At 42.8% G+C, this 27,714-nt stretch overlaps 4 protein-coding genes across 6 annotated transcripts; 2 read left to right on the top strand and 2 right to left on the bottom strand.

Moving 5' to 3' along the window:
- Positions 1–488: 488 nt before the first annotated feature.
- On the bottom strand, positions 489–2,286 carry LOC310955552 (tubulin alpha-1B chain-like; the record flags this gene model as incomplete). The annotated part of the gene is made up of 3 exons (XM_083925440.1): positions 2,067–2,286; positions 1,828–1,976; positions 489–1,469 (listed from the first exon to the last, which is right to left on the bottom strand). The coding sequence occupies exons 1-3, from the start codon at positions 2,185–2,187 to the stop codon at positions 489–491; spliced, it is 1,251 nt and encodes a 416-aa protein (XP_083781566.1). The 5' UTR covers positions 2,188–2,286.
- A 2,327-nt stretch (positions 2,287–4,613) lies between these two features.
- On the top strand, positions 4,614–10,468 carry klhl7 (kelch-like family member 7). Its single transcript, XM_083925587.1, has 12 exons — positions 4,614–5,009; positions 6,099–6,201; positions 6,613–6,706; positions 6,953–7,077; positions 7,247–7,422; positions 7,745–7,919; positions 8,327–8,469; positions 8,702–8,942; positions 9,107–9,308; positions 9,748–9,845; positions 9,965–10,148; positions 10,286–10,468. The coding sequence occupies exons 1-12, from the start codon at positions 4,884–4,886 to the stop codon at positions 10,452–10,454; spliced, it is 1,836 nt and encodes a 611-aa protein (XP_083781713.1). The 5' UTR covers positions 4,614–4,883; the 3' UTR covers positions 10,455–10,468.
- Positions 10,469–10,471: 3 nt separating this feature from the next.
- Positions 10,472–15,830, bottom strand: aste1b (asteroid homolog 1b). 2 transcript variants are annotated; one of them, XM_083925585.1, is made up of 7 exons: positions 15,744–15,830; positions 14,710–14,959; positions 14,211–14,477; positions 13,083–14,083; positions 12,739–12,970; positions 12,419–12,611; positions 10,472–11,853 (listed from the first exon to the last, which is right to left on the bottom strand). In XM_083925585.1, exons 2-7 carry the CDS (start codon positions 14,945–14,947, stop codon positions 11,526–11,528), a joined length of 2,259 nt encoding a protein of 752 aa, XP_083781711.1. In that variant the 5' UTR covers positions 14,948–14,959; positions 15,744–15,830; the 3' UTR covers positions 10,472–11,525. The 2 variants fall into 2 exon arrangements, with proteins under 2 accessions (XP_083781711.1, XP_083781710.1); XM_083925584.1 differs by lacking the exon at positions 15,744–15,830 and adding an exon at positions 15,333–15,440.
- Positions 15,628–23,993, top strand: smarcc1b (SWI/SNF related BAF chromatin remodeling complex subunit C1b). 2 transcript variants are annotated; one of them, XM_083925582.1, is made up of 28 exons: positions 15,628–15,864; positions 16,217–16,336; positions 16,669–16,754; positions 16,839–16,920; positions 17,011–17,103; positions 17,858–17,927; positions 18,022–18,091; positions 18,179–18,254; positions 18,443–18,568; positions 18,828–18,910; positions 19,011–19,117; positions 19,221–19,280; positions 19,431–19,459; positions 19,594–19,709; positions 19,861–19,932; positions 20,027–20,140; positions 20,433–20,586; positions 20,696–20,806; positions 21,015–21,074; positions 21,207–21,465; positions 21,578–21,649; positions 21,747–21,793; positions 21,888–21,996; positions 22,098–22,231; positions 22,811–22,945; positions 23,076–23,208; positions 23,390–23,494; positions 23,598–23,993. In XM_083925582.1, exons 1-28 carry the CDS (start codon positions 15,688–15,690, stop codon positions 23,663–23,665), a joined length of 2,868 nt encoding a protein of 955 aa, XP_083781708.1. In that variant the 5' UTR covers positions 15,628–15,687; the 3' UTR covers positions 23,666–23,993. The 2 variants fall into 2 exon arrangements, with proteins under 2 accessions (XP_083781708.1, XP_083781709.1); XM_083925583.1 differs by having other exon boundaries at positions 23,408–23,494.
- Positions 23,994–27,714: the final 3,721 nt, after the last annotated feature.

Raw genomic sequence — 27,714 nt, forward strand, 5'->3', positions numbered from 1 at the left:
TTTATAATCCAGGCACTTATATTGCTTGCAGACAGACGACCTTAAATCCGGTGGCCGATGACACCACTTTTTAAATTTAATTTTTCCGACTCAGACATTAGTCATGCTCGAGCCTGTTTTATTGATCATAACTGAGAGTATAAGGAAAAGCTTTGTGAAGTACTGTATATATTCTGCCAAACTTGACATGTAAAGTGTGCTGTTTGTTTAAATATCCTGGAGTTTCATTCATTACCAAAAATCAGAAAACTGTTTTTATAAATAACCCAACTTCACGTCACATGGACATTTCTACACTTTTTATTCGCCACATAAATTTGAAAGACAAACCGTAACTTTTAAAATGCATTTAATTAAAACATTAAAACTTACAATTTCAGGAATTGGGTTCTGGATGTAACCAAACTGGTGTATTAATAGACACACATTGGAATATATTTAAGAACACTGAACCAGCTTTTTCCCCTTAAGTGGTGCCTATATCCTTTTTAAAACTCCTCCCCCTCTTCTTCACCCTCACCCTCAGCAGATTCAACTCCCACCTCCTCATAGTCCTTCTCCAGAGCTGCCATGTCCTCTCTGGCCTCAGAGAACTCTCCCTCCTCCATACCCTCACCCACATACCAGTGAACAAACGCACGCTTAGCGTACATCAGATCAAACTTGTGATCAAGCCGAGCCCAGGCCTCTGAAATAGCAGTTGTGTTGCTCAGCATGCAAACTGCCCTCTGGACCTTGGCCAGGTCTCCACCAGGAACTACAGTGGGGGGCTGGTAGTTGATGCCCACCTTGAAACCAGTGGGGCACCAGTCTACAAACTGGATGGTGCGCTTGGTCTTAATGGTGGCTATGGCAGCATTAACATCTTTGGGCACTACATCCCCACGATACAAAAGGCAGCAAGCCATGTATTTGCCGTGGCGAGGGTCACATTTTACCATCTGATTGGATGGCTCAAAGCAGGCATTGGTAATTTCTGCCACTGTTAATTGCTCATGGTAAGCCTTCTCAGCAGAGATGACAGGGGCATAGGTGGCCAGAGGGAAGTGGATACGGGGATACGGCACCAAGTTGGTCTGGAACTCTGTAAGATCAACGTTAAGGGCACCGTCAAAGCGAAGGGAGGCAGTGATGGAGGACACAATCTGACTCATCAGCCTGTTCAGGTTGGTGTAGGTTGGACGCTCAATATCCAGATTCCTGCGACAGATATCGTAGATGGCCTCGTTATCCACCATGAAGGCACAGTCCGAGTGCTCTAGGGTGGTGTGGGTGGTCAGGATAGCGTTGTACGGCTCCACCACAGCTGTGGACACTTGGGGAGCTGGGTAGATGGCAAACTCCAGCTTGGACTTCTTGCCGTAATCTACAGAAAGACGCTCCATGAGCAGGGAGGTAAAACCAGAGCCGGTACCACCGCCGAAGCTGTGGAAAACCAGGAATCCCTGAAGACCAGTGCACTGGTCAGACTGAGAACAAAAAGCATAATATAAGCAAAGTTACTTACTTATTGTGGTGCACACGGCATTTAAAAAACACATTTAAAAGTTCAACTGCAACATGCATTCACAGACCTAATATCTGCATTACTCTGTTTTTATTGGGACCACTTCCTACTTATGTCATATTTTAATGCTTTGCGCCCTTTTCACCTCCACTAAACACTTTATATGACTAGAATGTCACTTAAAATGGGAAGGGTGTTGGTGCCCTCTGGTGGCACAAATATAAACTTCATAAATTGTGAGTTGATTCGTAGTGTGTTGTTGACAATACATAAATTATTTGAAATAATAGTATATAAACTGTAGTTCATCACAGGCTCACCAGTTTGCGGATCCTGTCCAGCACATGGTCAATGATCTCTTTGCCGATGGTGTAGTGTCCACGGGCGTAGTTGTTGGCAGCATCCTCCTTACCAGTGATCAGCTGCTCAGGATGGAACAGCTGCCGGTAGGTCCCAGTTCGCACCTCATCTAAGGAGACAGGTTAAATCAAAATGACTGAAGGTTTTGACTCACCAAAATCAGGCACCAACTATGGTCTATATTTAATAAAGAGTTTACCGATGACAGTGGGCTCCAGGTCCACAAAAACAGCTCTGGGGACATGCTTTCCAGCTCCAGTCTCGCTGAAGAAGGTGTTGAAGGAGTCATCTCCTCCTCCAATGGTCTTGTCACTGGGCATCTGTCCATCAGGCTGGATCCCATGTTCCAGGCAGTAAAGCTCCCAGCAGGCATTGCCAATCTGGACACCTGCCTGACCCACGTGCACTGAAATACACTCACGCTGGTGGAAAACAAAGGCGAATTGTAGCATTTAGCTAGTTCATAATAATCAGATACTTTACATTACTTAGCACATGTTAAAGACAGCTTAAGAGATAAGGTTAGATTCAATGGGGAGGAAAGCTCCCCTGCTGCCTATTCATTGACCCTCTAAATAAGGCAGCACAAACTTTACTGTAGACATCATGATGACTTCAAATCCAGACTCTTAACAGGATACTGGAGATAACTTGACCTAACCCGTGCTTAGAGGGTAATTCTCATTCTTTTTTATTCAGAGTAGCAGGGATAATGGGATGCTTGTGTCTGTTTATATCCAAATCTGATCAACAAAAATACTTTTAACTGCATCATCATTGATCTCAAGTCTTTTAAATATTAAAAAATACGTTTTCAAAATGACAGTTTATAAATTTTACTGTATGTAATATACTTGTCTGGTCATCAAAACCTTACAACTGAGGTATTTAACTAGCGTTACACATTAATATTGGTTAGTAACTTAAAGCTAATTGTTTCTTCACAGGTTATACAAACTGGCATTATAACCCAACACTGACATTAGGCCAACTGCTATTATAGTCTTCCTGTAGTTGTTAATCTACAGGGGTTCAAACTCTTCAAGGGTGTAAAAGGCGACAACCTATGCCAATGTCGCTGCCGAAGGACAGTCACATTTGTCGGCCAGACTTAACAGCAACGGCCGCTAAAAATACCATGTTGCTTGTCAGCTTGTCCCTTCAAGTTTCACATATAGGGGATGCATCAGCAGTTGGACACCGTTCGCTGGTATTAGCCCTATCCGGACGGATCTGGGCTGCCGCAGTTTCCGGTCTTTCGTGTTGCTTTTACTGGGTGATCGCCACCGTAGTGCAAGTAGAATTAATTTACACACTAAGAATCTACAAGTGAAGTTTCATATTTGTAAGTGGGCATTTACATGTCAAATTAGTAAAGGAAAGTGACCTTGGTGAGAGAAAGCAGTAAGACCGTTTGGGTGACGCTTAGTCTGAGTAGCTTTATAATAAGAATGGAAATTAGACTTTACGGTATATTTTGGAGCTGTTAAAGCATGTCATTTTTTGTGAAGGACAGAAGTATGGGCCCGGGTGTTTTGACAACATTGTGGACGACCAGCAGAGTAGAGCGGGTCACATGCTATGGCAACAGGTGAGGTGACACAGTACAAACCTCAAATTCAGATTTTAAAACGTTTTTCTTTGGTTATGTTTGGATGCCTCAAAGGCTAAAGGCAGTTTTCTGGTGAAGTGGGCACCAACCATAACGACTACGCCCCTATTTTGTTAGTCCTATCCATTATTAAGTCTATTGTCCAATCAAGCAACACTGTCCATTGAGAACCACAGTTGAGAACCGTTAACTACAGTTGAGAGTTCTGTTTCAAGTCCGCCATTTTGTCGACCGTTGACGCTAATCTCCAACGGACAAAACTATTAGAAAACACTTAAATATATACAAAACAACACATATTTTTCCAAAATTACAATTTAGACATTTTATGACATATCAAAAGTGGTTAACTGCCACCCTACACTTTAACAGCGAAAGCTAAAAATCCGACGTTAGTTTAGCTAATGCCGATTCAGTATCATTTAATCACAGTCAGTTACAGTTACTTGTGTGGATAGCTAGCCTACCGCCAATGTGAAACCTGAGTTTTCAACCCAGTTACATACAACAGACAACTTTACACATTATTCTGAAACTCACCATGTTTATCGTAGATATTTAAAAAAAAGGAAGATTAGCGTAAAAATAATGTGATGATTAAATTATTTGTCTCTCACGGTTGGTTGCGTCTCTCTCCTGAGGCTGTTGAAGCGGGAAAGATTCGCTGAATCTGATTGGTCCCAGTGTCACATGAGGTCTTTCCCTATTGGTTGAAAAAAATAACAACTTCATCACCAGGGTATAAGCTTTTTTTTTTATTAGTGGACTAACAAAAATTAATGTATTACTAATTCTTAACAATCCCAAATATTCGGCATATTAAATTATAATATTTTAGCTAAATAGTATATCCATAAAATTATTTGGCTTAACAAACTACCCTCCTTTTATATTTTTAAAAAACATATTTGGCCACCATGGAAAACTTCAAACTCAAAAATAATAAATCGGCAAGAAAAACTATTAACTTTAGATTATTATGGCATTTATTGTTCTACGATAGTGAGCTTCTCGGCAATTGTATACCAAATATTACTGCGCATGCGTCATACACAGCCTTCTTCTATTAGCCTTGCCCACAGCCCTACCTCCTTCTTTCATAGCCTTGGATCCATAGCATGGGTCTAGCTTACAACATACACTACGCCGACCAACCTGTCTTATCACTATTCAGCATGACATTAAGTTCATGTTTATGATTTTATCCCTACGAGATTTTAAGGAGAAGCTGCCGTCAAACTGGCGGCGCTTTAGTTCATTTAGGTCAAACTATCAGCGGCTGAGCGACAACAAAGAGGCTGCAGCTGCACACTGCTGGTAGTGGTGCTGCAAGTAACTTAGTTTACTTTAACTGGCAAGTAACTTGGTTTACTCTAACTGAACAGAATACATTAGCAGGCTGACATGGCGGGGGTGGCCTCTCCAGAGAAGGCGGTGAGCACCAAGAAGAAGAGCGAGAGGAAATGTGCGAAAGAGGAGTACAGACAGCTGTCTGGCATCATGGGAGTCATGAACAACCTGAGAAAACAGGTGTGTGTGAAAAAAAGGACAAGAGTGTATGTCTGTAGGTACAGAGGCGATTCAAGAGTCTGTTGGGGCCCTGGGCAAAATTCACAGGGGTCCCCTTAAACCTGTGTTCATCACTATTATTCTAGAAATAATCGAGATCCAATCCCCAGATGGAGTGATTCGCGTGATTCTCCTTTGCATATCCATCTGGGAACTCTCGTTTGGAGATCATTTGGGAAGGGGTGAAAGTACTGGTTGCTGATTGGATAAACCATCTGTCTATCACAAACATACGGGGCAAAGCAGAGAAAGTAAATAACATGTTCATTCATTCATTCATCTTCAACCGCTTATCCCGGGGTCGGGGTCAAGGGGGGGCTCGAGCCGATCCCAGCTGACATCGGGCGTGAAGCAGGGTACACCCTGGAAAGGATGCCAGTCTATCACAGGGCACATAGAGACGAACAGAGACAGACAACCATTCACACCTAAGGGCAATTTATAGAGTCATCAATTAACCTAACACCTGCATGTCTTTGGATTGTGGGAGGAAACCGGAGTACCCGGAGAAAACCCACCCAGACACGGGGAGAACATGCATGTTGATAAAGGATATTTGCCTTTTGTGTAACGTGAATTTACGGATAAAAGGCACAATTACAGGTGCCCGATCCATATTTTAACACAAGATTCCAAGAGAAAAAGCTTCAGTGAGCGGCTTGCCCGATAGCTGCGCTCAGCTCATCCGCGGAAGCCGGCATGTTGTTGTTATGGCTTCTTGTTGCATCACACTCAAACCTGCCTTGAAACCAATGCTGATTGGATGTTTGCTTGGCTAACAGCTCCAAATTTTCTCCGTTGAACGTTACCAGACTGATCTGCGAGTAAAATACAATGGAGCTTGCGAGATCAGGATGGTCTCACAAGGCTACAGATCTCCTTTTGTCACTGCAAACTTTGCCCATTGTCCCTGCTCTAGTTTAACGTTTGTCAGCCCCCAAACAGTCACCTGTTAAGCTGCGCCTCTAGGTCTGAACTATGGCTTGACAGCAGACATTTACTGTAAGTGTACTCCTCCCTGTCCTGATACTTTAACTTTGCTTTCTTCAGGGTACTCTCTGTGATGTGACCCTGGTGGTTCAGGGGAAACACTTTCCAGCCCACAGAGTAGTGTTGGCTGCTGCCAGTCACTTCTTCAGCCTCATGTTTACCAGTAAGTGTGAACGCAAAAACACATTACCATTGACAGGACACACAGGGTTGACATTTTGTACATTGAGCCCAGGTGTACCGCAGTAGTGAGAACATTTCTTCTGCTGCTAATAGACCTTTTCAATGGAATACCATGGTGAGTCCTTGTTGACTTCCTATCAGCAGACATCATTCACATACACTACGACAGGAAATGAACCAGGATGGGTTTAAAATATTTGTTTACAACTGTGAAATGGTCTATATGGATAGTAGGATTTCTAATACTATTTTTGGGAGGTCACATTATTAATAATGCCGTAGGTGCTCCCCATAAAACTGTTACCAAGCAATGAAGGAAAAATACTTCTTTCTGCCATGTATTGTTGTCTCTTTTTTCTATGACGTCTCCTTCTCTTTTTTCTTACTTCAGCAAGAATGATGGAGTCGATGTCCCACGAGGTGGAGCTCAGGAGTGCCGAGCCTGAGATCATTGAGCTGTTGATTGAATTTATCTACACAGCTCGGTAAAAATCTTGGCTTACTAGAGAGTAAATTCTTACATATCGGTTATTTTGAGGAGTACAGGGAAACCTTAAATTAACATATAAGACCGAGGCCTGCTGGTGCTAATCATAATTGCTTATAGAAGCAACTGAAAAAAACAAAGAAGATTACACCAATGTTTTTTAACTCTAACTTTCACCTAATTTCATCTCAATCACCTCTTTAATAATAAAGTGTGTGTGTGTGTGTGTATGTGCGTGTGCCAGGATCTCTGTGAACAGCAGTAACGTCCAGTCATTGCTGGATGCAGCCAACCAGTACCAGATTGAGCCTGTGAAGAAGATGTGTGTGGAGTTCCTCAAAGGACAAATTGATGCAACCAACTGCCTTGGTAAGAATATGCTTAGCCACCCGCATCAATTATTAAAGTGTTACCACTAAGGACCATATAATTCTTTATTTAAATACGACAGTTACTATTCCTACATATGTGTTTGGGTCAGGCCTACCACACGACGTAACTCATTAGCTTGACAGATCTTTGTCCTGTGCTCCTGAAGGTATTTCCTCCCTGGCGGACTGTATGGACTGTCCCGAGCTGAAGGCAGCAGCTGAGGACTTCTTCCAGCTCCACTTCACTGAAGTCTACAAACTGGACGAGTTCCTGCAACTGGACGTCACACAGCTCACACACCTCCTGCACCAGGACAAACTCACCGTCCGTGCTGAGGCCCAGGTACACATGTACACATTTATTTTGTGCTGTAATGTTTAAGAATAAGCTGTAGGAAAAAATGTCTGAAGTGTTTATACAAACATTGGGTAAATTGGTGCCTTAATTCAGGGATGGTGTTACAATCATAGTGTCCCTAACAATGTTTTTTTGTGATATTTGCAAATTATGTACTTCTTATGTACTTACTTCTTTTTACAACTTACAACTTTTTACAATTAAATGAGGTTTCATCACACCAGGACAAAGATGAGCTCCGGCTGACAACAATATCACCTATAATCTGTACCTGTCTCACATGTTTTGTCGTTCCATTTATGTTTAGATTTACGACGCAGCGGTGCGCTGGCTGAAGTATGATGTCTGTAATAGACAGCAGTATATGGTGGAGGTGTTGGGGTGTGTTCGCTTTCCTCTGGTCTCCAAAACCTTCCTCTCCAAGACGGTGCAGGGTGAGCCCCTCATCCAAGACAACCCACAGTGCCTCAAGATGGTCATCAGTAAGTAGGAAACACAAATATAAACCATTGTTTACAAGTGGATGTATTAAACACACACAATACTGAGTTTATTATATTCATATGAAGAAACACAATGAGATTAACTCTCCTAAATCCTCAACGCTGAATGAATGTCTTCATCTCAATACGTTTGACCTTCATTATCTCATATTGTAGATCCAGATTCATGAGAGCAAGTTAAAACTGCACTGGTGCTAAGGTCTCCTGGGCTGGCATGAGCACACACACACACACACACACACACACACACACACACACACACACACACACACACACACACACACACACACACACACACACACACACACACACACACACACACACACACACATACACGCACATACACACAGACACCAACAATATAACAGTCTGTGCTTTTGTCCCAGGTGGGATGCGCTACCACCTGCTGTCCTTGGAGGATCGGGAGGATCTGGGAGAGAGCAGCAGACCACGTCGCAAGAAGCATGACTACCGCATCGCTTTGTTTGGAGGTTCTCAGCCTCAGTCCTGCCGCTACTTCAACCCCAAGGTGACTGCCATAAATCATTTATTGTATACATGTACAGTATGTACCATACTCTGGTTCACTATTAAAGTTTTTTGGGTTTTAGTTGAAAAATGCATATGGAGTTAGTGTTTACATTTCATATAAATCGTATCAGATATTGCAGAAACAAATAGCTAACTATAGGTTTGTCTAGTAAAGTCTATTGAATTCATATTTTCAAGTGTTCTAAATGTCAGCTTGGCTTTCCCTGCAGGACTCCACCTGGACAGACATCCGCTGCCCCTTTGAGAAGCGCCGGGACGCCACAGCCATCTTCTGGGACAATGTGGTCTACATCCTGGGTGGCTCACAGCTCTTCCCAATCAAGCGCATGGACTGCTATAACGTACTGAAGGACAGTTGGTACTCCAAACTGGGTCCGCCCACGCCTCGCGACAGTCTGGCCGCCTGCGCCGCCCAGGGCAAGATCTACACATCTGGGGGGTCGGAAGTGGGTGAGCACAGGGAGGGTGGAAGGGTTTGAACTTGGGACCTGGGATTGGGGAGGTTTGTGTATCTCCTGAATGGGGATAAAGGACATTGATGATCCTTCTTTGGAGGAAAGACATCCACCTCCTGAAGGTATTGAACCATTGTGTGTGTGTGTGTGTTTGGTTAGGCAGCTCCGCCCTCAACCTTTTCGAATGCTACGACACAAGAACGGAGTCTTGGCGGGTGAAAACCAGCATGCTGTTGGCTCGCTGCAGCCATGGCTCAGTGGAGGCCCACGGGCTCATATACGTCTGCGGAGGCACAGTGGGCAACAACGTGTCCGGCAGGGTCCTCAACAACTGCGAGGTTTACGATCCCAACACGCAACAGTGAGTCACGCAAATATACTGTTAGGAACTATACAACCCAAAGTATGATGGCCCTGGCTTGTTTACAGTTTTTACGGTTGTGATAATGAAAGGAATATAAGGGGAAAGAACATTAGGAAATGCAAAAACAATGCGAATGAAATTCTTTATTATTTAATCGTCTGTATATTCATTTCGGAAAGAGAGAATAAAAAGCCGCCTTTTTAGTTTGACAATAAATCTTTTTTTTTAATTGTTTTTATCAAATGGGCTTTGGAAAGCTTTTATCAGAGCAAGAGGTCACAGACATCCCTCCACAGAGGAGCAGGGAGACAGGGAGAGTTTTAACTGACAATAATCCAATGCACACAGAAGTGGTAAATCACATAACTGCTACAGTTCTCTGTTAAACTCTTCCTCAACACCTTCCTTGTCTCTGTCTCCATCTTTCTGTCCTCAGATGGAAGGAGCTGTGTGGGATGAGAGAGGCCAGGAAGAACCATGGGCTGGTGGTGGTCAACAGCAGGATCTATGCTGTCGGAGGGCAGGGGGCAATGGGTACAAAAAATGATATTACTATAATCACTGCAGTGATGAAGAATGTATTGTTGTATAACACTATTGAACATAGTAGCTGTCCCATATGCGGCCTCTTCATGATACTGTTTTTTTTCTAGGTGGATTGGACTCGGTGGAGTACTACGACATCGCCAGTAACGAGTGGCGTGCTGCTTCTGCAATGCCGTGGCGAGGCGTAACAGTGAAGTGCGCAGCTGTCGGTGAGGTCATCTATGTGCTGGCAGGGTTCCAAGGTGTGGGGCGGCTCGGGCACGCCCTGGAGTACCACACTGATACTGACAGGTCAGTGTATTAGTTAATTATTATTATGTGACAAATTGATAAAAAGACATTGAATTCTATCACGAATATGTACACCGGGAATCTTTATGCCATTCCATGCCGCCTCTAAATCCGTTTACTCCCCCTGCGCCGCTCAGGTGGGTGACGTGCAGCAAGGTGCGAGCATTTCCCGTCACCAGCTGCCTGATCTGCGTGGTCGATACCTGCGGAGTCAACGAAGACGAGGACATGGACCTTATAGACTCTCAGTCACAGGCTGCAGCCACAGCCTCATCTTCATCTGCCTCAACCTCTTCATCCTCATAGGGCAAGAGGAAGGGCCAGTGTTTTAAGTTATTGCGTCAGGGCTACAGTCAACTATGGAACTGACTGACATGAGGCCAGTGGGACGCTAACCCACAGTTAATGTTTAAGGAGACATTTAACGAGTGGGGGTTGTTAGGTTGGATATTCAGAACGGTTCAGAAAACACAGACTGAATACAGGCTGATCATTATTTAATTTCTTGGTCCAATATTTTAAAGAACTTTGTAATGTTGTTATTGTCGCTTGTGAATAATTTAATCTTGGTTGTGTTGTGTACATATTTAATAATGGTGCTGTGGTAACGCACTCTAACTTAAAAACCGACTACAGAGAATCAGTATGGTTACAAGTTACTAGCTGAATGTGATAAATGAAAAATAAAGTGCCAACGAGTTTAATTTTTTAATTTTTTTATTATAGAAAGACGAGTAGCTCCAAATTCATGAGTATGAAGGCATCGGCGATAAAATAAAGAATTCTTAAGTTGCTAATTTTAAGTTGCTCAATTAGATTACATTAGCTGCCAAAGAACATTCTGGTCAACAGAGATGATGAAAGAAGAAATCTCTGCATTTACTGTTTAAATCTTTGTGTTGACGTTACTGAATAAAAGTGGTCTTAACTTCTCTGTACAGTGTCCTAGGATAACTTTTTTTCAGGCCTTTATTAACATAACTTTTTTATGATTTGGCAATGCAAATAAAATTGTATTAAAACGTGCATTAATTACAGTGACATTACTTTAATAAAAATATATTTGCTGAAAAATGGCAAGAGTGTGACTTGGAGAAAAACTGACATTTTTGCTTCATCTGTCTTGACATCACTTGATTTGAGACAGCAAAATTATTTTTCATAGGCAGGCAAATATAAGTGAAAAAGGTTTAAAATGAGTGCAATGCGGTTGGAAAGGTAGAAGCTCAGTGGTCAATGTTAAGAGGTGTTCTTCGCTTGTGAAAAGACTATTTGCTTTTCCTGAGTGTGTTTAATGAAACACAGGAATGTACTCCCCTTATTTGGCCCCTAGCAACTGCTTCATATCGATCCGTTTATTTTTTCTCTGCCTCCTCATCAATCGTTGTCAGATTCTTCTTCGCTCATTAGGAGAGCAAACCTGTTGTTTATCTCCTCAGTTCTTCTCCCTCCTCCTCCGCCCCTGGCTCCTCTCCCTCCTCCCCCTCTTCCTCTTCCTCCTCCTGTCCTTCCCCGGCCTCCGCCTCTCTTTCTCCTCCCTGCTGCCGAAGAGGATGGATGGGTTTTGCAGCTGCAGTTCTTTACAGCGTGCAGCAGGGAGGAGTAAAGTTGTGCGGCCAAGGAGCCCCCGGCTAGGAGGGATTCTGCAACTCGGTCCCCTTTCAGGTACCGGAGGAGACCGTGCACCAAGGTACCACTGTACAACCTGAGACGCAGAGAGGCAAACAAATTACACACAGTTTTGTGTCTGTTTGTAGTTTTTTTGTGTCATTTTGTTAAAGATATGGTCATTTTGTTTGTCTTTTTTGTTTGCCCAGTAGGCAGGTTCAGTAATCCATCCATGGGAGAACTCTCAAGAGACAGTAATCTCCATGCATCTGCAAATAAAACTAAAGCTAACTGCGAGATCAGATCCCTGCAGGTGGAAAAGGTTTCTTGTAATTCGGGTTTGATTGTCACAAATGCGGTGTTGTTTAAGACAGTTATAAAGATTCTAAAATGGGAACTTATTTTTACTTTTCTCTCTCGTATGTGATAATATATTGAATGTCTAAACAGTTAAATGGACAGCTGGTCGGACAAAACATGCAATTAGATGTGAGAAATTGTGAAGGGCACTCTACACTCCTTTTTGACAGTTTATAGATTCAACAATCAAATAAATAACCAACAGATGAATCAATGATGATATAAGTCATTAGCTGCACTCTAGTTCTCATAGGTGTAAAAGGTAAGCGGTGTATTATCTCTCCTCATTCGCTGTGCTTTACCATGATAGGTGGAGTTCAGGCAGTGGCAGCAGCAATACTTGATTGAGACACAGCGCGCTCCAGAGGCAGGCCTGCCATTGGCTGAAACTGTGAGCCGCGCCGACATCCAAGCCCCGTCTCTCCCCTGGCCTCACACGTTGTCGATCCAGCCCTGCCCACACGTTGCGCTCCGCAGCCCAGTTTAGCTGCGGGACTGGGATGATACATAGCAGCGACAGGTTTTAAATCATTAAAGATAGATTGCCGTTTGCCTTTTTAGTGAGATAAATGTTAATATTTGTAATATTGTGGAACAAAACAGGAGATACAGCACAACTAACAGGCATGTTGGTTTTGTGTAGCACCGGGCTGGTTGTTACTGGACAGCTCTCCGTAGACTATTCCCAGCACCAAAGCTTGCAGCTGTGGCTGTGAGGGTGTCGGTGTGGCCTCTCGCATCCAGAAGGCTGTGACTGCTACAGCCAACCTCAGGTGGAGGGGAACAGCAGCCAGAGCAGACTCCTTCATCCCCAAGACTTCTACAAGAACACCAAGACGAACTGCCACAGGAGCCTGGATACAATTGTGGGAGAACATTTGGAAAGTTAAATTAAATCACATGAACAATTTCCTTTAAAACTTTAAATCCAACAAAAATATACATCATTTTTGTTGCCATGTTTACCTGGCCGAGTGTATCTAGACGTAGGGGGGCTCTGAGCGGATGTGCCTCAACATGGTTTTTCTTCAAGTTCAGATCCACACGATCGTACTCCTCTACATACACGGGGGCACTAGAGCCCTGAGCCGCCACTGTAGCTGCACCGGTTGCTTGCTGAATGCCAAATCCTACATTTACACCCTGCTGTGTGGGTAAAATAATGCCCTGGTCCCTACCTCCACCAACCTGAACACCTCCCCGCCCCCTTCCCCCTCGCCCTCTCCCACCTCTCACATCCTGGCTGATGTTTTGTTGTACCCTCATATCCCTTGCTTGTACATCTTGGCCTCTCTGCAGTAATATCCCATATATAGCTTGGCGTATGGTGCTGGCACTGCAATGGCTACTGGCCAGCTTGCTGTTCTCCACCTGTGGGATGAGCAGGACCCTGCACATCACCATAGCATCTACTACCAAGGGAGCCAACAGTCCCTGTGCTGCAGCCAGCGACAGGCACTCTGGCAGCCCAGAGGTCCACCCTCCAGGAGCCGCCTTACCTCCAGAGAACCACCGGGCTAGAGAGCTTTGAGGGGTGATGTGGTACTCCTGCATACCTGCCCAAAGCTGTGAACTGAGCCCACCTTTCTGTCCTCTCTTGCCTCTAATGCCTCCACCTTCCTCCCCCATAAGCCTGCTCACTTCCTCCAGAGCCTCCGCCGGACATGAAAAAGAGGAGAGCCAGAGGAGGAAGCCCTCGATGCGGGAGGTGGGTGCTCTACCTTTACCCCTGCCACCACCTCTCCCAGATGCAGTCACATCTAACAGACCTATGAGTGTTTCAGCTTGTTCCGGAGTGCCATAGTCATTACCAGCTAGGACGGCACATAAGGGTAGCAACTCTCTGTTCATGCCACCAAACCAGCGACACAGCCCGTTAGTGGTGTAGCAACGAGCTGAGATGTAGGGGTGAGAGGCTTTACCGTTCAGGTGGGTCCACTGGAAAAAATGAAGTGGCAGGTAACCACCTAAGAACACAAAGCACATAAACAACATGTAAAACAATAGCAAAATCTAGCAATATATCGCTTCCATTCATTACAAAGTTCTATTTGGATCCTTATTAAAGTACAAACAGCCTGTCGCTACCCACACCTGGCAGGTCGAAGATATAAAAGTCGCTGTCATTAGTCAGAACTGGGCAGTTCCACTGGTGAGCCAAACATGCAATTTCCCAGTCAGCTTCAGCCGGACACTGGACCAGTGGGACTCCTCTCTGGATGAGGACTTCAATGAAGACATCTCTTGTGAGGATGGGGAGAACAGAGCCGTTGCGGCCGTTTGCAAGACTATTCGCCTCCTTTATCTTGGACTGCAGTCGCTGACGCAAAGTTGGGAACTTCTTATCACTGGGGTCAATCCCTTATTAAGAAAAACAAAAAGAGTGGAAATAAATGATTGTGAGTGTTATAACTGCAGACAAACTTAGACTTGGTGCAGGTTCAAGGGAATTACAATATCTGACTATATTCTATCATTTAAATATGTTTGTAATAATAGCTTACATACTTGGAAACATTAATATCAATCGTAAGAGGGTGGATTTTCTTAAAATAAAAGTGCTAATTGAGCGTTGCAATCAATGCACCCTTACCTCCATCCAGTACCACATATGGCTGGATGTTGCAGGCCGCCAAAGCAGAGAGGAACTGGGTGAGCAGACAAGCGAAAGCATCATAGTCGCCTCCGCGCTGCTGGTCCAAACCGTGGTTAAAGTAGAGGCGGAAATACAGACTGCAGCCGTCAATAACCAGACGACTGTCCCTGAACTTCACATCTTGGAGGAAGTTTCTGTTCCCCTCCACATAGGTGGTCAAACCCTGGACACCCATAAGACCTAAGGGCTAGGAAAACATGGGAGTGAGAAGATGAATGAGTTACTCACGGCTGAGAGAGTAGTTTGGACTGCCTGGTGGGTCTGAGGATGTGTGGAGTGTTTTTTGTTGTTGTTGATATCCAATCATAGAATGCGACGGAAAATAATCCTAACAAACTCGCTGTTTCAGCTGAGTCAACAGTCAGCTGCACAGGAGTTTGTTTTTCCTAACAGACATTGACTGTCTCTTGGGAAATTGGGACACATCGGAAATTAGCCTTCTGCAACAAAACAATTAATATCAACCGAAAGCGAGTGATTTTACCGGGTTTTAATCATATTCAAAACAATGAATCGAAAGTTATCTTAAGGTATTCAAATATATATGAGCTACTACTTACCAATGTCACTTTACTTCACTTGTGTTTACATGCCTTGTGCCGTTATTTCCTTGTACTGTTATATTTCAAAGTAAAAGTCCTGGTTTGTAACAAATGTTTGTATTCAGTTCATTCTGTTGCGTATAAAAATATTTTTGGATATTTAACATTTGTAAAAACTGAATCAAAAAAGCCATACAATTGAGTTTGAAAAATATATGAAAATGAAAGACAGTTAAATATTCACAGAAAAAACTCTTATGTCGAACTGCGACAAATCGCGCTGCGTCTCGCGAGAGAAACCGAGAACGCAAAAAGCTAGCACGGTGCGCTAGCCAGTTTTGTTCTCCCGTTTTGAAATTAATCTCGTTTTATTATGGCCACAATGTCCGGAGGAACGAACCTCGGGATTCCCGGGACAAGCCAAATTACCTCCGGAACATCAGTGCATCGGAAAAAAGACAGCAGTCCGTCCGCTCGGTTCTGGGAGAGTCCGGATACTTTAACCCAGCTGGAGGTGGTGCGACAGTGGGTCGGGAAGCACTACAAAAAGGTAGGTAGCTGGTGAGGAAGCTGGCTAACAAGCTAGCCGCCCCCTGCTAGCAAGTCCAGTGGCTCAGACTGTAAACAAACGTCTCATCCTGGATATCGTTACGTTCACGCTGGCTAGAAAAATTTGTTCGATACAGTTAATGAGTGCTGTATCTTTTCAAAATAATATATACAATAGATGAGGTGCAAATATAGCCACATATTAGGGGTTAATCAGAACAAATACAACAGATAAACTGGCTAGTCTATCGGTAAAATGAAGTAACGTTAGGTAATAGGTTGCATTAAAGCATGATGATGAAACATTCTCCTCTTCACATCCCTCACAATCATTGTTTGCGTGTCTGTCTCAGTATGTGCTGGTGGATGCTCCATCGTGTCAGGCTCTGGCTGCAGTGACCCTGCAGCTTCTCCAGTTTCAAGAGGATGCTTTTGGCAGACAAGCTACCAGTCCTGCTCTCACCAAACTGCCTGTAAGTCTGTCGGTCTCTCGGTGTCCTTTTTTTATTAATAATTCTCACACTTTAAGCAGTCTCTTAAGTCTCCCATCTATTTTGATTTATGTTTATTTGGTCTAGGGGTTTAGATCACTGCATCACTATTGCAATAATAGAAATACATTATTGCAATCACCCTGTCTTGACATATAATAATGAAAATAACTGAGGGTAAAACACACAATAAATCTCAAAGCTTCTTTTAGATGTGGTCTTGATGAAGAGTGAGGTGACCGAAAATCTGGCAAGATATGTTAAAAACGTGCAAAACAGCAAAGCAAACCATTGATTTGACAATTTCCCTGCAGGCACAGCGCTTCCTCGACTTGCAGCCGGGGGGTGGGCTCTGCCACATTCTTGGCACTGCCTACAAGTTCAAGGCTGCGCAAGGCTGGTGAGTCGCATCCCTCCGATCATGCCTCTGCCTTTTCATGTTGGTGTTGGTCTCATGATCTCTTTTCCCTCCCTCCTTTTACAGGCGGAGGTTTGACTTGCAGAATCCATCAAGAACAGAAAGGAATGTTGAGATGTTTGGTGCTATTGAAAGAGCGCTGATCCAGGTGACATAGACACATATAGATACTCACACACATCCGCCCACCAAGGACACACCACTGATAAATGTGTACCTATGTTTTGTGTGTCTACAGAACAATTGTATGTCACTGCCTGGAGTCTATCTGGACCCTACACTGGATCCGGAGCTGACTAGCAGACTTACAGATATTATCACCAAACACCAGGTAAAGTGTGAGTTAAAGACCAGACAGATGAGCAGACTGATGAACATATACTTGACATATGCTGAGGCTGCCTACGGCTAAATCTACACTGCTACATTTCTATTCTAAAATTGTATTTCGAAACAAACACAGTCTCCATCCACGCAGGCGTTTTAGTTCCGTAGATTGTCTAACGTTACTCTGCGGTGGAAAATTATAGAATCAAAGGTAAAAATACATAAAATATTAAGGAGGAACAGCAGCTGCAAAAATAAAGAACAGAGATTTATTTGCTTGGACCAACAATGAGGAGGAACTGTTACTGAAAGTAACACAAGAGTATAAGATGGTAACAAATGGCAAAAAACACAAAACGCAAGTACGGCAACATATAAGAGCAGTACGGGAAGCATTATCCATCACTGGAGGAAGCCATGGTAAAGGAAAATAAGTATCCACACAAGAAGGATGAAATGCTAAAAGGCATGTCAGCCCATCTTTCTGGTATGACTGACGTAGGTGTCTTTATTATCATTTTCCACGCTAGACTAAAACACAAAACCCCAGAGTTTTCAAACTAAAACAGGATCAGCAGTATTTCTGAATGTCTCTGTTTTATGGGCTTGGAAGTACTGATGTAGTGTTGATACGAGGTGTAGATGTAGCAGAAGATACACATTTTTCAACAAAAACATAGTAGTTTAGATGTAGCTTAAAAAGTAACTGGAATATGAAACTCAGTGTAGCCCTGATAATGTCATTTGTCCTTCCACAGGGTACACTCACTGAGGACCGAACGCTCGCCAGTCACCACATCTACCCCTCACCTGCTTCTACAGAGGAAGGTCAGTTAAACTTTGTGCATGTACTGTATGCGTGTTTGGCATCTTTTTAAATGCCTGTTACGTATTTAATCTTTTTTTTCATATCTATTTTCAGATGAATGGATGCGCCCTGTGATGCAGAAAGACAAACATATCTTGGTACACTGGGGCATGCACCCTGACAGGTAATGAACACACACACACGCGCGCGCGCAGAAGTTCATACACAAACACAATACTAACCTATTGTGTCTCGTGCAACTTTTCAATAGTTATGACAGTTGGCTGTCCTCAAGTGACGTTGAAGGAGAGGTTGAAGAGCCACCACATTCGGAAAAACCGTGGCGGGTTAGTACAGCAGCACACATAGAAAAAAACATGATGCTGTACTGTACCACTCTATATACTTCATTAGACAACACCTGCTGCATATACTATCAATAAGTCTAAGTCAATTCTACTGTCATTTGGTGATATGACCTCTGAGCTACACCAACATGCACCTCGTTAATACTCTTTGTTTCTGTGGGCTCCAGGTCCATGCTGGCTGGGTTCTGGACACAGATGTTTTCAACGAGTGGATGAACGAAGAAGACTATTGTGTGAATGAGAGGAATTTACCGATCATTTTCCGCCGGCGTATTCACCTCAAAGACGATCAGGTTTGTGCGAAGCTTTAGGCGGTGTGAGGGGCATGTGAAGGGTAAAGGTGTTTTCAATCATGAATGCATAGATCTGACAGTTCTGAGAGTTTTGATGTGTGGTGTTACAGTTGACGCTCAAGTCGTTTTTCTTTTGCTTTTATTTTCTGTAAGGCACTTTGTGCTACTGTTAAAGTATGAAGAGTGCCATATAAATAAAGATTGATTTGAAGTGATGCTAAGTTTTTTTTCACCATCTACCTCTACCCCTCTGTTGCAGGACTCCAAACAGACCCCCTCAAAAAAGAGAAGACGCTCACCTTCTCCTCCCTCCTCTGAGGGCAGGAAGAAAGGAAAAAAGGGGTAAGAAACAAGTATTGTAACCAAACGGGAGGACTTGCTCTTCGTTTGGCATTTCAGTTTGCAATCCCAGCATACATTTTGTGTGTGTGTCTGTGCACAGGAGAAGGCGCGGACAACAGGAGGAAGAGCCAGAAGAGGACTTGACCAAAGACATGGAGGATCCTACCCCTGTTCCTAACATGGAGGAGGTTATACTACCCAAGAATGGTAAAGCGCCAAAAAAGAGCAACAAGGAAATTGTCGCAAAAAGTATTCAGTAAAGTAGCATTTCATCAATTAACCATTTTTACTGTGTTTCACTCTCTTGTAGTCAACTTTAAGAAGGACAGTGAAAATACTCCAGTTAAAGGAGGGACCATGGCTGACCTGGGTAGTAAAAGTCTTATAGCTAATGTTTAAAGAGAGATGTTGCATGTGTAAATATTTCTTCCGATTTTTAAACGGAAAAAAAGTAAAAATTATGGTTAGTATTTTGTTTGTGTGAACGCACACAACCTTGAACCTTCTTTTGCTTTTTCAGATGAACTGGAGGACGATTACCCAGGAAGGGTAAATATGATGTCATTTTTCTCAATCAAAATGTTTTGAAAGGCTGGGTAGCCTGCATCAATTAATATCTTTCGTTTCAGTAATGGAAAAAATATATATTAAATGTGTGTGTGTGTGTGTGTCTGTCTGTCTAGGAAGATGAGGAGGGGAGAGGGGAGATACCTCGCCTGTCAGAGGGAGAGGACAACATCACAGAACAAACCCATCACATCATAATACCAAGCTACACGTCTTGGTTCAATTACAACAGGTCAATAAATACACACACACACACACACACACACACACAGATGTACAAACTTGTTGTTGGGTGACATTGACTGTTACCCCAAACTTTCTTCAGTACATACAGAGCAGAACATTTTATAACATAACACCTTTATCCTATACATTTATTCCAGCATTCACTCGATAGAGAAACGTGCATTGCCAGAATTCTTCAATGGAAAGAACAAGTCCAAATCTCCAGAAATGTGAGTACTGCACACATTCTGACCTCACTATTCAAGTTGTAGAAGATGATGGAGATAGCCTCACTATGAACACGGTCTTTCCTGTGCACTGCAGCTACCTTGCATACCGCAATTTCATGATCGACACGTACCGGCTCAACCCCCAGGAATACCTCAGCTCAACATCCTGCAGACGCAACCTCACCGGCGACGTCTGTGCTGTCATGAGGTACAACTTAGAGTTTGGGCGTTTGCTACCATGCATTGTTTGGGCATCTGCTAAATTAAATGTGGTATGTGGGTGTTCTGAATGTGACTTATATAAATGTGTTAACAGATTAAATCTGTTAATGTTGGAACGGAATGTGCATTTATGGGGTGTACTCAATGACTCACAAAAGCAGCCTTAATTTTTAATTACAACGGGACACATGCTGGTTTGTCGGCGTGTTGGCGTTATGTCATCTGCGGGGCAGTTTTACAGCTTTAACATTAAAGAGAAATATATTCTTTGGGTCCAGGGTTCATGCATTTTTGGAGCAGTGGGGTTTGATTAACTACCAGGTCGATGCAGAGAGCCGACCACTCCCCATGGGACCCCCGCCCACCCCTCATTTCAACGTCCTGGCTGACACACCGTCGGGGTTGGCCCCACTACAGCACAAACCCCTGCAGGTAAAACATACACATACACACAGAGCACACGACAACTGCTCTCAAATGCATGTTTTTGTCACACGAAATGCCTCTTAATAGACTCTGCCGTCTACTCTCACTCTCGCAGGTGTCGGCCTCACAGCACATGCTGTATTTCCCAGAAAGGAGCAGAGAGAAGCCTTCAGACTGCCAGAACTTTGGCTTGCGCTCGGACATCTACACAAAGAAACATCCTAAGGTCTCACACAGTAACAATACAAACAGACTGTATACCTCCCCCCCCCCCCCCCCCCCCCCTCCACCTTGCTTTAAATCTTGTTTCATACACTCGCAACTTTACATTCATTCTTTGCTTTTACTATTCTCTTATTTGAATATTTCTGGAATGAAGTGTGTAAAAAGTTATTCGCATTATTCTAAAACTATTCTCATGATGTCTTCCTCAGACTAAAGGAGCTAGCGCAGGAAGGGAATGGACAGAGCAAGAGACACTCTTGCTATTAGAGGTAAGACAGTCATTTATGTTTTGACTTTCTATCATAGATCTTACATATGACTCAAAAAGTAAATTGTTTTTGTATTTTTTATTCATGAGAATCCCTTGTTCCTCTATTTGTCTCTCACCGTGTCTCTCTCAGGCTTTAGAGGTCTACAGAGACGACTGGAACAAAGTATCTGAGCATGTGGGCTCCAGAACGCAGGACGAGTGTATCCTCCACTTCCTCCGTCTGCCGATAGAAGACCCTTACCTAGAAGACTCCTCGGCTTCCCTTGGCCCGTTAGCGTTCCAGCCTGTGCCTTTCAGCCAATCGGAAAACCCTGTCATGAGCACTGTGGCCTTCCTAGCATCCGTGGTGGACCCACGGGTGGCATCATCCGCAGCTAAGGCTGCACTGGGTGAGGGGACAGAGGGAGGAGTGTTGATTTGCGTGTATTTGACATTTAAGGTATGCTTCTGAGATGGAATAAAGTAGGTTTATGTGTTGTGATTCTACATCTTTGTCTTCAGAGGAGTTTTCCAAAGTGCAGGAGGAGTCCGTGGATAAGGTCTCTGACACGCCCAACCAGCTCGACAAAACAGGTAAGTCTGTATATGAGCACATAATCACACGTATATAAATTTATTTCTTTATTCTGTCTACAATGCATTTCTTATTCAGTCTTCCTCTGTCCCTCAGAGTCGATGGATCCAGAAAAAATGGAAACAAACTCCACATCCCACCAGGTGAAACGGCAATAAGAGCTTAAAGAAAGTTATTGTATCTACTGGTGACTTTTTTGACTTACCTTGAGTGTTTGTACATTTGGATCGGTTTCAGGTCCCTTTAAGGGCAGATGGGCTCAAGGTGGAACCCAGTGGGGGCAAAGTGGAGGGAGAACTAGTCAAAAGAGAAAATGCTGAAAATATACTTACAGAAGAGAGAGACGGTATGTTACTACGTACAGTATATGTATGTACTGTATATTTACTGTGTATGTGAACATGTGCATGTCTGTCTATATAGAAGATATTCTCTCTTTTAATCAAGGAAGGGGAGATGACGACGAGAGCGTAGGGCGGGTAGAAGTGGACGAGCAGAGAGTGATGGAGCAGGATCTGGTGGAGGGAAGCGTTGCCACGGCAGCAGCGGCTGCTCTGGCCTCGGCTGCCACAAAGGCCAAGGTAAAGCCAGCCCACTTCCACTTCAAAACAGACCAATCACATGGAAGTAAAGTGAAGAAATGGTTGTAATTTATATAGTTCTGTTGTGTCAGAAGTCTCCTAGCAACCAAGGCAGGCACCATCTTGGAGATCTTTAATACCTGACTTTGCACATATAATTGAGTGTATGAAGAATATACAGTATATCTGACAAATTAAAGTCTGGGATTATCTGAAAATGTAATTTTAATGCAGGTTACAAATGAAAATTAATGGTCCTGTAAATTGGGTTTGATCCCAAATTCGCGGTTCATTGTAACCCAGTGAGGTGTGTGTGAGAGAGTGTTGTTGAGTGATTTGGTCGTTTTTTTTCATTTATTTTCTCTCTCCCTCATGCCACGCTCCGTCAGACTTAATTTATTCTATCCTGCTGTTACCTTTTACTGTTCTTCCTCAGTGTTTTCCCTCTTTTACTTTTTACCTCTGCTACCTTTTTTAGTCCTTCCTTTTTTAAGTGTCACAGGCACTTACCACCCATTTCCTTACCTACAGTATTTATGGTTTTCCTGTAAATTCCCTCTCTGCCTCATGTGTTCGCAGCACTTGGCAGCGGTAGAAGAGAGGAAAATCAAGTCCCTGGTGGCTCTGCTGGTGGAGACCCAGATGAAGAAACTGGAGATCAAACTGAGGCACTTTGAGGAGCTGGAGACCATCATGGACCGTGAGAAAGAGGCTGTGAGTGAACATAAATGCCCGCTATAGCCCAAAGCAACCTTAAATCTCAGAAAGCGCCAATGGCTAGTTTTTGCCTCCTAACCAGCCTGTATCATTTAATATTTTGTGTGTATATGTGTATGTCGTGTAGCTGGAGCAGCAGCGGCAGCAGCTTCTGTCAGAGAGGCAGACGTTCCACACTGAGCAGCTGAAACAGGCAGAGATGAAGGTTCGCCAGCAGAGGGAGCAGCATGGCCAGTCAGGATACACAATGCAGCAATCAGGTCCGACCATACCTACAGACACACAAAGGCACACACACACACACACACACAAATGTGGTTAACCCTATGAGGACAAAACCACAGACACATTTTCACACATTTGCATCCAGTGTCACTCTGCTCGTAATTTTGTATCTGTTCAATCATTGTTTCAATTGCGGCTCTCTCCTTACATTTTTAGCCCTGCCTCCTCCCTCAGGCCAGGCCATGCCTAACCGGATGATGCCTGTTGGGGGAACCGCACAGGCGATGGCACCTCGACACCCTGGAGCTCCCAATGGCATGTGTGAGTACCCTTGACTGTTTCAAAATGCATTTTTGTGCGTTTTTATAAACTTGTTCACACTCTGTGCGTGTGATGAAACTATGTTCTTCTGTTAACGTTCCAGACCCGTCCTCACAGCCTGATGGGATAGCACCAGCTCAGCCAGGTCCTCCAGCTTCAAGTCACAGCTGAACTGACCAGAAAACGACGCACACACACACACACACACACACACACACACACACACACACACCCAGTCCCCCTTCGACCAGGATACCCATACAAATGTTACACTGGCAGAGATGTTCAGGAACAACTGTTAAGAATTCGAACTCTGTAACTCTTCAGCAGTCACATGTTTTTAGACACACAAGCACAGACGCAGTTCATGTGTAATTTGGTCAGTGGCTCAGTCCGACTTGTATCTGTGAAATTTTGTCCTCTGACGTCAGAGTTGAGAAATCTGAAGATTGAACTCGACTCATTAAAGTTGTTTTACATGAAACTAACTGTTCTAGTCCAACTGGTTTAATTGTATGTGTGTTTTTTTACTTGTACATCTATCTATGTGCGACTTGGTTTTAAGGTTAAGGTTAGGGTTGTGGTTTGGTTGTGATGGTTTAAAGATATTTTGCTGATTGTAATCCAGGTCTGTGTCATGGCAATGCCTTCAGATGTTTCATGTAATTTGGCGGATTGTGTGTGTGTGTGTGTGTGTGTGTGTGTGTGTGTGTGTGTGTGTGTGTGTGTGTGTGTGTGTGTGTGTGTGTGTGTGTGTGTGTGTGTGTGTGTGTGTGTGTGTGTGTGTGTGTGTGTGTGTGTGTGTGTGTGTGTGTGTGTGTGTGTGTGTGTGTGTGTGTGTGTGTGTGTGTGTGTGTGTGTGTGTGTGTGTGTGTGTGTGTGTGTTAAAATTTCAACTTTTTTATTTCCCCGTGCCCCTCTGACAGTGTGGAGTTGCTGAAAGTAATTGTCGTTGCCACTTGCCAGTTCATAAAGTATACTGTGTGAATCTATTTACTTTAATTTAATTTTTTAATTAAAGCATACATATTCGTTCAACAACTTCTTGAAAAGCAATTACATGTGTAGCTTTTCTAAGACACTTTTGTTAAACCAGTCAAGATGCCCATTTTTTACAGTGAGGTTAAACATGAAAAAAAAAAATTGTCTTTACTATTAACAACTGCGTCTTGAGTCCTGGTTCTGCATCACAGCTGTTTCCAGCTGACATTGGGCGTGAGGCGAGGTACACCCTGTACAGGACGCCAGTCTATCAAAGGGCACATAGAGACAAACACAGACAGACAACCATTCACACTCATATTCACACCTACGGGCAATTTAGAGTCATCAATTAACCTAATACGACTTTGGACTGTGGTAGGACCCCGGAGAAAACCCACAAAGACACAGGGAGAGCATGCAAACTCCACACAGAAGGGCCCCAGCTGGGGTTCGAACCAAAAACCCTCTTGCCGTGAGGTAACAGTGCTAACCACCACTCCACTGTGCCGCCAACTTAGCTTCCATTTTGAGCAGTTCAGTGACGTTCAGAGCGATCATTCCAATGATCATCTTTGTAATATTTCTGGAAGAACAGAAAGAGTAGTAAATTAAAGATGAGTTTTTATAAATATGAAAATAACTTACTGGATTATATGCATTAACGATACAACAAAGGTGTAAACGGGGAATTCATGTGCAGTAGACTTACTCTGAAGAATGGTCCCTGGCCATTATGTAGGTACCAAGTAAGAGCAACAAGATCGTTACATCACTGTCACAACTTCATCACATGGACTTTTTTTTCCATTTGCTGCTTTCATTGATGTTACACCTCCAAATGTAAAAGTTACATTTTTCTTGGTTAACGACAACAACAAAAAGATCACCACAAGATCAATTCCTGATATTCGCAGTGCAGAAAAGGGCAGATTTCAGAATTATGTACTGACAGCATAGCAACATTTTACATTAGGTATATGAAATGCATTGTGTCAGCTGTACTCACAGATAGATTGGATTCATCATCTTGAGGACAGTCTTGTTTGTTTCAGCAGATGTTACATGGCTCCAGTGAGATGACCTTGGTCTGTTTCCGCCCTTTAATATAAGTAGGCCTGACGGAGTGCCTGTCCTGATGTTATCTATATGTGGATAGACTATAAAAATGAATTGCCCATTTGGGGTTAATACAGTATTCTGAATCTGAATCTAATGTTCTGAACAAATGTGAAAGTGTGCAGGTTTTAACACACAGTATACATATAGTTGTTCTGTCAAATTTACATATTTAAATACGATTTTTTGGTACAATGCTGCAAGCTATGTTACAGCGTGTAATCTCTACCGTTGTGGAAAAACACTGATAAGCAATGCCTCTTTTAGTTTCATTCTTACTCAGTCGAGATTAAATATGCCTGTGTACATTTCAGTATTTAAATAGCGGTGATCTTTCAAAAACCTAATTGATTTCATTAATGACAGGAATAATCACTACTACTGTGCTACTATCTGAGTGAATTCTTAATACATGAGTCATTTAATTTGGCTTTTAATTTTCAACAGTTTGAAGTGTGGCGGTGTGACAGGAATAACTTAATTGAGGTAGACATACTCTGATTAACCCTTAGACACATAAACACCAACACATTTTCTGTCACAATAACAAAAGAGGCCTTTATTGAGGTCCAAAAGAAAAAAGTTGGGGACAGTTTGAGTACTGAAGAACTTAGATTCCAGACTGCTCTAAAAAAGACCACCTGCCCATTGTTATCTGTACATATTGTAGGCTCATGGGTGTAAATATCTACCTTTTGCCCATAGTTTGGATGCTGCAAAATTGGACAAACTCAAAAAGAAACACACAGGAAATGCACCGGAGGGGAGTTGGGCATCCTGTCCCCCCTTCACAACACACTAATTGTGAAGTGACAGACTGTACTCACAACTTGACTGGATTCATCGTCTTGAGAAAAGAACTTGGTTTGATTCAGCAATTGTTTGGCTTCATTGGTCATAAAGATGAGCTTTCTACTATATGGTTGAGACTTGACTATATTTACACTTGAAAAAATAAAAAAACAACAAAGAAAGTACTGATTAAATAATTTACACACATACATACTATGCAATATCATTTGATTTATTAACTTCATCACAGTTTGCTGAACTGAACAAGTTGTATTCCTTGTGTTGTTGAGTTTTGGTACTTTTGTGAATAGACAATTTACAGTAACCTACTGATAGAGATGTATTATATATATTTATTATCTGAACCAACATATTCAGCAATCCATCGACTGACAGAGGCGGCTGTTTGGGTAATAACATTTTGTGAGACTGTTGAATGATGTATAATTATCACCTGTTATCAGTACAAATAGTGTAATCAGTAAACTGGAGATTAAGGCTGTGATTGCCCCAGACTCATCTGTACTCACTAAATGCAGCATGATAATATTTATTTTGATTTATGCCATATTAATGTCCCTCTCAGGGTGAATTGTTTGGTAATACTCTGGACTTTTTCATATTACGTTATTTTAATTTGTACTTCAGTGTAGCCTATGATCAATGTGAACTCAGAGACTGCTAATTACGTTCAAGTGGGACCATGAAATAACATATAATTATAACACTAACTAATGATAACACTCTCTTTATCAATCAACCACCTGCAGCACTGGTTCTCAGACTATGTTATGTACAGTATACCACTGGTAATACGTGAGCTCCCTCTAGTGAAGTAAATAATGTCAATTAAATATATGCTATATAATTCTATAGAAATACTACAACATTTCAAATTAAAATACTTTGAGATCCTGGGGGGTTGTTTTAACGTAAGTTTTGCCTTAGCTTTCCTGTAATATTTTGTTTTGATATCAACCTGTCACATAGTCACGTTAATGATGATAAGCTAAACCGTGATGGCAAAATAGTAAGTAGAAGTAAAATGAATGGTTTCAAAACAATTCAATAATCATGGCGAATTGGAACTTTATAGAAATGCTCATCAGAGGAGAATATTTTGAAAAGCCCTGTTGAGACTGAAGTGTACAGAAGCCTATTTCTGCCAATATGATAAAAAAAAAGTCATTATTTTGAGATACTAACTCATTGTTTTTGAGAAAGTTTCTTCATGGTAAGATAAAATGCTGAGTAAATGTGGGTGCTTAACAACACAATGCGCCATGGGGAATTTCTGTCTCCAGAATATAGTAATGAATGCCTGGCTC

The sequence above is a fragment of the Echiichthys vipera genome (genome assembly GCF_963691815.1).
Source record: "Echiichthys vipera genome assembly, chromosome: 13".
Taxonomy (NCBI): domain Eukaryota; kingdom Metazoa; phylum Chordata; class Actinopteri; order Perciformes; family Trachinidae; genus Echiichthys; species Echiichthys vipera.